Source organism: Nyctibius grandis, chromosome 26 (assembly GCF_013368605.1).
Source record: "Nyctibius grandis isolate bNycGra1 chromosome 26, bNycGra1.pri, whole genome shotgun sequence".
NCBI lineage: Eukaryota > Metazoa > Chordata > Aves > Nyctibiiformes > Nyctibiidae > Nyctibius > Nyctibius grandis.
Window position 1 is genome coordinate 5,065,580 of NC_090683.1, and position 9,664 is coordinate 5,075,243.

General features: G+C 51.3%; 1 protein-coding gene across 1 annotated transcript; it reads left to right on the forward strand.

Annotated features, from left to right (window-relative positions):
* Positions 1-220: 220 nt before the first annotated feature.
* Positions 221-1,923, forward strand: HOXB13 (homeobox B13). Its single transcript, XM_068419034.1, has 2 exons — positions 221-842; positions 1,664-1,923. Exons 1-2 carry the CDS (start codon positions 221-223, stop codon positions 1,921-1,923), a joined length of 882 nt encoding a protein of 293 aa, XP_068275135.1.
* The last annotated feature ends 7,741 nt before the right edge of the window (positions 1,924-9,664 follow it).

A 9,664-nucleotide genomic window follows, 5' to 3' on the forward strand; every position in this document is an offset into this window, starting at 1 on the left:
TTCTGTGGGGTTGGGTTTTTTTTTCCTCCTTCTCCGTCCTTTTCCCCCCGAGCGGCAGCCAATGAGGCAGCCCTCGGCCGTTGCGTCAGGGCAGCCCGGCGGGGAAAGGCAGCTCTCGGCAGCTCGCAGCCTTTTAAAAAGATCCGGGGACCCCCCTCGGGCAGTGCCCGGGTGCTGCCGAGCAGGCTCTCCCCATGCCCCGGCCCCCGCGCCGCCCCCCATGCAGCCCCCGGAGCCCCGCGGCCCCCCGGGCCTCGAGGGGCTCCTGGCAGCCGGCGGCTTCGCAGGCGGCCAGGGCAGGGGGCTGCTGCCTCCTCCTCCCCCGCCGGCCCTCGGCGGCCCTTCGCCTCCCCCCGGGATGAACCCCGGCTACCCTCCGGAAGGCCCGGCCGAGCCGCCCAAGCCGTGCCCCGCCGCCCCGCCGCCGCCCCCGGCCGCCCCGCCGGGTCCCGCCGCCTCCGCCCCGCTGCCCTACGGATACTTCGGCAGCGGCTACTACTCCTGCCGCGTCGCCCGCAGCGCCCTGAAAGCCGGCCCGGCCCAGGGCCCCTTCTCCGCCGAGAAGTACCTGGACCCCCCGTCGGGCAGCGAGGACTTCCAGAGCCGCCCCGCCGAGTTCGCCTTCTACCCTGGCTACGGGGCCCCTTACCAACCCGTCGCCGGTTACCTGGACGTGTCGGTGGTACCGGGGTTGGGCGGCCCCGGGGAGCCCCGGCATGAAACTCTGATGCCCGTGGACGGTTACCATCAGCCGTGGGCTCTGGGCGGCGGGTGGAGCAGCCAGATGTGCTGCCCCAAAGAGCAGGGCCAGGCCGGGTACCTCCTGAAATCCGCCTTTGCAGGTAAAGACCCTGTGCTGGGGCGGCGAGGGGCTGGGAGAGGGGACCGTGGTGGCGAGGGGTGCACCGTGCAGGGGAGGGATCGGGACCAAGGCTTAAAATAATCTGCTGGGGAGCTCCTCTTGCCGTCCAGTAAAACTCGCTTGCGAGCTAGCCCAAATTAGCTAATATGCAGGTTTCACAAAATAATAATTTAGATTAACGCTGCCCTTTGCAAATCATCACCCTCCGAGCAGGGAGGCCGACGGTGATACAATCCGGGTTCAGATGGTGATACAATCCGAGTTCAGACACGATCCCGGCAGCTGCGGGCCAGCGGCAGCCAGTAAGCGGCACCGGTAATCGAGGTGCTGTAAAGGGGCTGGGGGCCTCCACCGTGGAGGGCTGTGAGTGGGGAGGGGGCCCTTCCCATGCACCCCCGCCCACGCCACGCCGGTGGGACTGAACTCGCCCCCGACCCTGCTCGGCCGCGCACTGACCGCGCTGAAACCGCGGAGCGAGTGCGCAGGTATCAGCGCGGGTCTCACCCACGGCGGTATTTCTCCAATACCTGGGTCTCTCCACGAAAAAAAAATATAAATACATTGAGGGGAGAAAAACAATCTTTAAATATCAATAAGGAGATTATATAACTTAAATATATTTATATATTTAAATATCATCCCTGTCAGGAAGGATGGAGGGAAGAAATGGGGTGGCAGGAAAAGAGGGTGCTGCTTGCAGGGAAAGGTGATGGGAGGTGGGTGGGTGCAGGGTGGGTGCGGGGCGCGTGGGGACCCTCCTCAGCCACCGGTCCCCTCAGCCGCGTCTCCCCCCACGCCCAGACTCCGCCGGGCAGCTGCCCCCCGACGGCTGCTCCTTCCGCCGGGGCCGCAAGAAGAGGGTCCCGTACAGCAAGGGGCAGCTGAAGGAGCTGGAGAAGGAGTACGCCAGCAGCAAGTTCATCACCCGCGACAAGAGGAGGAAGATCTCCGCCGCCACCAACCTCACGGAGCGACAGATCACCATCTGGTTCCAGAACCGGCGCGTGAAAGAGAAAAAAGTCGTCGCCAAAATCAAAAGCAACAGCAGCAGCACCCCGTGAGGACACGACCGCCGCAAGCCCCGAAGGGGTCCCCGTTTGCCCACCACCCCGGGGAACGGGGGGCTCCGGTACCGTCAGCGGCAGGAGCTGTGGCCGGGGCGGGCCGAGCCGTCCCCGCCGCCCGGGGCAGCGCTCCCCGCTGCTCCCGGGGGGCGAGACCCCCCCGCAAAGGAGGCCGAGTGAGGAAGATGCCCCATCCCTGCCCGCTTTGCACGCAGAGGACCCTGTACAGTTTGCTCTTGCTTTACAACGCCGTCGCCACGTCGTGCTTCCTCCGTCTCCCGCCGCTTCGGTTTGAACCGCATCCTCAGAACGCCTAAAAAAGAAAAAAATAAAAGAAAAACTGTTTAATTACATTAATTAAGCCCAATACGCAACTCCCGGCTCGCCTGCGTGCGGCCGGAGCGGGACCGTCCAGGGGTGGGAGGGGAGCGAAGGGAATTTGGTCTTTGGAAACGAAAAGCCGTACTTCTAACAGAAAAAAAAATCTCCTTAATTCAGGCAGAAGTATCCAAATGCGCGTCGAAGGGAGAATAAATATAATCCGGGTGTGTAATATAGAAACACACGTGAATTGTTTGCATAAACGCGCGGGTTTGCGTGAATGTACAGTATATGTGTACGACAGATATGTACCCGTAGGCACACATTTATGAAGGCACGTACTACTTTTTTGCGCGGTTATATATAAAATATACATACAGGTATGCACATGCACATATTTAGCAATACCCATTATTTTATCTTTTATCATATACGATATTTGTGTTCGTGTGTTTATATATACCCAGCTACCCAAACGTACTCACATGCAATACAGTACTGGATGTGTGGATATAAATCTATACTCAGATAAAGGTGTATATACACGTGTTTGTGTACGTACATATAGACATATATGTATGTTCATGCCTATATTTTGATACAGGTAAATGCAATTCGTATAACTCCACGCACGCTTCCGTTTGTGCTAATATACGTGTATTTGTACACACATTTTCCTTCTCCTACTAATACAGAATTATAGCGATACGATTCGTAGCATGTGCTGAGATAACCCCTGTATAATACTAAATGATCTTGGTTAATATTAAGAAACGTCGTCATCCTTTTCAACAGAATAAATAGGGTGAAAGTAAATTTACTCAAACATGCGCTCTTCTGTGCTCTTTTCGGGTTATTTACAGCTCCAGCGAAGCACAAACTCCACTTACACAATTTCTTTGTTCAATATCGGGGTTTCAAGGCAGCGACGTCTCGGCTCGCAGAGCAGCGTCGTGTTTAAACCTGCCTGTAAGCCCCAAAAAGTCTCTCAAAGGGCGAATAAACTCCAAAACACCTTTACTACAACCAAAAATTTGCCTTTTTTCTGCCTTTTATTTCTTTTAGAAATTCGAAGCATTAAACCGCAGCGTGCCCTAAGGAATGATAATTTTAAACAGTGGTTTTGTTCTTCTCTAATAACGTATTTATGAAATATTTTAGGGTTGGGCAGGCTCTGGCTTCCAGCAGGTTCCTGGCGAGGAGCGGAGCAGAGCCAGGCGCGGTTTCCCTGTTTTTCCCGTTTTTTCCCGTTTTTCCCCGTTTTCCCCAGCTGTTTCCCCCCCGCGCTATGCAGGAGGTGCCGGGCACCCCGGGGTGCAGCTTTCCCCGCCTGGGCGGGCTTCACTCCTCCCGTGACGTCACGCATGACGCCACAAGCTCCGGGAGGGGAGCAGCCAATGGCACTCGGGCTGAGCGGTCCGAGCAGTGACGTCAGCGGGGGGGTGGGGGGGTGGGGCAAATGTAATAAATCCCGCCCCATTCGGGGGGAGCCGTGGAGGCTGCGGGGAGGCTCCGTGACGGCCGCTCCGGTCCAAAAACAAAACCCAAAAAAAAGGAGGAAAACGGGCGATATGGACAGCGTGAGCGCGGAAGCTCATAGGATACTGCACGGGTCCGCACACGCGGGCTATAACGTGGGCTATAGGTTCCTGCGCTTGCTTACAACGCTCGCCTATAGGTCCCTGTGCTCGCCTACAACGCTCCTTGGGCCCCTGGCAGCGGTGATGGGTCCCCTTCTCATCCTGATTTCTGTGTGTCTGTAGAGGCTGGAGAGCAGAAGCGGCTTTACCCGACAGGAGGAAACCCCTCGGATGTTCCACAAAGAAAAGCAAATAATCCAATAAAATAAAAGAAATCTGGCCCGTATCTGAGCGCGACTTCAAAATAAACTGGGTCTGTTTATGGGTTTGGAAAGGGACGCTCCTCTTAGAGCTCTCCTCTATGGCACGTTAAGGGTTAATCCTTTTAGTGAGATGTTTCTTTTTCCCATCTTTTTTTTTCCTTGATGTCCTTAAACCCCCACTGGAAACCCCCAGACGCCTCCAGCCCACTTAGGACCCCCCCCTTAGTGGGAAACTGGGCTGAAACTGGGAGCTGTGTCCCCTCCCGCCCCCAATCCCTGTCTCCTCAGCTCCGGCCCCGAATCCGGGGCGGAAAATGCAGATGGGAAGGGGAGGAGGAGAGTCTCGGGGAGAGCTGTAAAACCTTTACACGGCGGCCTCAGCAAAGGGCGAGAAAGGCCCGACATCCTCGTAAAACGCCGGGAAGGAGCCGCGGCCGGGGGGCGCCGGGCCAGGTGAAGGCTCCCGCCCCCTCCCTTTGCCGTTGAACTTGAAACTCGGAAAACCCGGGGCAGAGCAGCCCCAAAATGTGGGGCAGAGGAGCCCAAAACCCGGGGCAAAGCAGTCCCAAACCTGGGGCAGAGCAGCCCCAAACCTGGGGCAGAGCAGCCTGAAAGCCGGGTCAGAGCAGCCCGGGGAGGTCCCGGGTGGGTGGTGGGGGTGGAGGGGGCTCTGGTATGGTTTTAGTAAGAAAACTACGTTTTAAACAGAATCACTGGAGAAGCACCTTCATCCGCCGTCACCCCTGCCCCGAGGTGGGGCACACACCGCATTGGTAACCCTTCTCTCCTCTCTTCTCTTCTCTTCTCTTCTCTTCTCTTCTCTTCTCTTCTCTTCTCTTCTCTTCTCTTCTCTTCTCTTCTCTTCTCCCTTCCCTTCCCTTCCCTTCCCTTCCCTTCCCTTCCCTTCCCTTCCCTTCCCTTCCCTTCCCTTCCCTTCCCTTCCCTTCCCTTCCCTTCCCTTCCCTTCCCTTCCCTTCCTTCTTCTCCTTTTTCTCTCTTTTTTCCCTCCTTTCTTTTTCCCTAAACCAAATTAAAATACACCAAAGATCCACCTAGGAGCATAAGGAAGGCAGAAACAGACGCAGTGGGAACACCTCTCCGTGTCCTTCCTTCACGCCTCCCCCCCTTCCCCAGCCTTTGACTCCTTTCTTTTGTTCAAGTTCATGCCCACTGCACAAAGTGTCTGGGCTGCTTTTTTTTTTCTTCCCCTTTCCCCATCAAAGGATTTTGTCATTGAACTTGAGCCCACGTTGTAAACATTCTTGGGTCTTACAAGCATCTTGACGGGATGTCATTAACAGGGACCTCAGACTGCTCTCTGTCTTTCCCTGCTTCTTCTTCAGCTGAATCAAAGGTACATTTTTTTATGTCCTCACCCCATTTGTTTCCTAATCTGAGTCCAAAAATAAAGTACAATATAAAAGGAGCTCTGCCTCTCTCCCTCTCTTTCTTTTTAAACTTATTAATTTTTTTCAAACCCTAACACGATGTGCCCACTCAGTGTGTGCTGCTGTACATCACCATGTAATTTAGACCTGTAAACAAAACAGGAAAACTCTTCACTGTAGTTATATGCAATAAGTTTAAAATCAAATTCTTTAAAGCACTGCCAGGGAAGTGCCTTTTCGGTATATTGTAGTGTTACACTCTGTACAAAGCAAAATATAATTAGTTTAACACCGGAATCAATGTTATCTTTCTCTGCTAGATGACTTAATTGCTTTATATAGAATTTTAAAAAAATATGAAACAGGTTTATTGTTGGCAAGCAAACTCGCCATTGATGGGTCTCACGCCACTCTGGAAGTGCCACTGGGATGAAATATTCCCTAACCAGCAACTAAAGCGCTCTTTTCATTGGGGTTTTTGCTCTGATCTACAGAAGTAAGCATCCAAGTGAGAAATATTTCGATTTTCCGAGCTGAAATTTAATACAGTCATGATTTTCTAATGGGTTTTTGTTCATTCACACTCAAAACCGTTTCATTCCCACTGCAGAGAACCGTGTGCTGAATGTTAATATCCACAGGAAGACTGTGAAATACCCGCATTAGAGATCCGCTCGCGATTTTCTGTTGCAACCAAAAGACGGGGAAAAGGGGGCTCTTTTCAATTCCCTTCAAGCACCGTTTGGTGTCTATTTTGGCGGCTAAACACTTCTTTTTTTTTTTTTTTTTTTTTTTTTTGAAAGATGATAAATGAACAACCCGAGTCTGCCCATTTGCATTTCACTGCATCTCTCAGCCTCCATCACTTTCTTCGGCTTCAATTTGAGTGCAAGAAAGTGCAAGAAAGACGCGATTCCTCCTGCTCTCCGTCGGGCAGGAGAAACCAGAGCCCGGAGGAGAAACGAGGGGGAGAAGCCCGATTTGTTCGGTCCCGCAGCCGTTTCCTCCGCCGGAGGCTGCACCCCGCCGGGGAAGCCGGACCCGACCCGCTGGGGGCTGCTGCGGCCCCGAGGACGGGCTGTGGGAGGGGGGAAAAACACTTTTAAAACACAATTTTATGTAGAAAAAGAAAAGCCCTGGCTGCACCCGAGCTCACCTTGCAAGTGTCTCCTGTCCCCTTCAATAATTTGCAGCCCGATATATATTTTACAGTACCTGTAGGGTTGTTTTTTTCCCTAAACACCCAAGGCTAAAAGATTTTTTTTTTGGAGGATACACCCACTTGCTTTTAGTTTTTATAAGCAAGCAAGAAAGCCTGTCTGTACGGCCACAGGAAGGGTACTACCTAATGAAGAAAAATACGTGGAAATCAGTGAGTCGGTTATTATGAGACTATGGGGGGATTTTGCACAGAAAGGGAAAGAAAATCCCAGTGCTGATTATCTTCAGTTGCGTAAAGCAACAAAAGCAATCGAATTAAAGGATCTGTTGCTTTTTAATGCCATTAGTTCCTGATTGATGCATAGGTATGAGGCTAGCAAGGGGGATTGGGGCACTGAGGAACAGGACACTTGGTGTGTGCGATGGGCAGAAGAAAGCCAGGTCCCACCTGGGTCACCTTCCAGGGACCATTTCTCAGAGTGTCAAAGGGTTTTGACTTACCAAAATTCACCTCCAACCCCAACAGAGCCCTGAAACCATGAGGGGCTGATTCCGGGTCTGCGGCTCAGAAACCAGGTCCTGGCAAGAATATCAAAAGCGAAAGGGAATGAGGTGTGGAAATGTCAGGGATAGACCCAAGCCTGTACGAAAGGAGCCGATATGGAGCTTAAAATGGAAACCAAACGCGTGGGCTTTCATATCTGCTTCCCACTGAAATGCACTGAAATGCTGGAGAGGGATGGAAATGGGAGGGGTGGAAGCAGAGACAGGTCTGTGTTTGCATGCATATCTTTCAGCTGCATTCAACAATTTATTAATAAAAAAGTAACCTGGACTCACGGCCTCATTTCCTCATTAAAGTCTTAGTTTAGCAGGAGACTTCAGTGACTGCTTTAAGCAGGTGAATGAGACACAGGAGCTTAAAGTGGCTTAAAACCAGGCAACTTTCAAGCACCCTGGGGGACATGGGGCTTCTAAGGTTGTCCTCCAGCACCAACGGTGCTCGTAGCTGTGGGTGTAAATAACCAAGGTTGCTGGGGCAGTCATTGCTCACCTGAAGGGCTGTTAGTAGACGAGGGAAAGCAGGAAAACAATTCTGGCTTGGAAAATCCCATCAGGAAAAGACTAGTTGGAAGAAATCTCCTCCTGAAAAAAAAAGTCTTTAATCTATTAAAATAGCTACATACCTTCATCTTGTTCCTCCAAATTAATGAGGGGATATAAAGGAAACTTCCTTTGATTTAGCAGTCACTGGCTCAGGTACCTGCATACACATTCACATCCGCACACAAAGCCAGGAACACACTTTTTATAAAGTTTGTCAGAAACACAAGTATTGCATTGGCTTTGCTGGGAAAAAAAAAAAAAAGAACCATATTGTCTTCTCACGTATTTTGGTTTTTAGCAGTTTACCACATGAAACAGGAGAGGCAGGAAGTGGAACGTAACTAAATCATGTTAAATGCCATTTTTCCTGCACTGTGTAATGCTTGAAAGCACGAGGGCTCAGTGAGTGTCAGTAGCTCTGGGAGCAACAGCTTCCAGTTTTCTCCAGTGCGGAAGATCTAAATACGCACTGAAAAGCTGGGAGCTGTGTTGAGGTGCAGCTCGTTTGGCCTCGCTGAGCACACATGGCCCTGAGGATGAGGGTGAGCCTTTCCTTCTGCAGCGGTGCCTGGGCACAGCACCTCTCCCTGTCTCTCTCTTCAGCTCCTGGGCTTATGTTGGTATAAATCGATAGCAATTCCCCTAAAGCGCACCAGCAACATTGTGCAGTCCCTTGCGTTGGCTAAAGTTCAAAGCAATCTCCTCAAGTTTAGTGCGGAGGAGACTGGGACCATCGTTTCATGCACGTTTGCAAGGAATGAAGCTGAGCCTTTCTACAGCATGAGCCATTATTTTATATCACCTTATTATGGCTTCTCCTATTTGTCCCTCCACAATATCCCTTGGTCGACACTGCTGAAACACCGACCTGATGGTCAGCAACTGAGATTCCTCCTCCTGCAGTGGATTTCTCTGCCTCTTCTCTCCAGTCTTTCACATGGGTAAGAGATTTGTGACCTGCAACAGCTAAAGTAGCATGTGCTCTTGTGTTCTTTCATATGTGCACCCAGAAATGGTCCCTGTGGGCCTGTGAAGATGAGGCCGAGCCAGACAGTTGAGAAACAAGTGGGAATTCCTGGCTTCACAACTCGTTCTCTTTATCCACCGAGAAATTTTGCCTTGATGGAAGAAGAGGAATTTGGTCATGGTTTTTGGACATTCAGAAATACAGAACAAAGGAAAGTAGGAAGAGGTTAACTCCATGGAGGTCAGTGAGCCTGATGTATTTGGGACATGCTGGTACCTACTAGACACGAGCCAGCTATACGCAGAGCACACAGGCAGCGAGTCCAGCGCCCTCAGACATGCTGCATGGTCCGTGACCTCCTCTTTGTGCTGGGGATTTCCAGTCTGTGACAGTCCTTCCTTCCCCTCCTCCCTCCAACACTAACTTCCTCCCATTTTTTGGATGCTCGTTTTTTAACCCTGGAGAGTGTTTGTCAGCACGATATATTTCCTCACCTCTGAAGTGGAAATGCATCGTGGCGAACGCATTTCAATCCTCTGTGTACTGGTCCTCCAGCAGCGCGAGCGGTTGAGCTGGGCTACCCATGGGGACCATTTGCTGGGCTAATGCTTCTACCGGTGTCACACAGACACGAAGCGCAGATCGGTTGTTAAGTCAAATGCCTTTACCATCTCATCATTTCTCGCCTATGATGTTCCTCAAGAGCCTGCACGAACTCTTGGATGCTGGTGCTGAGAATATACAAGTTCCCAATTCAAGATGCAGCATCCAAACAGCCTGCATATTTTTGGCCGATTTATATTTTTTCTTAATTTTTAATACACCTTTGTACCTTCACCTATATGTAAAAAAAACATCAATAGAGAGTTTAATCATTAGAAACAATATGTAAACTGATGTGCTTGATTAAATTTAACAATGTGTGTAAAGCCATAAAGGCCAGTGCTGAGC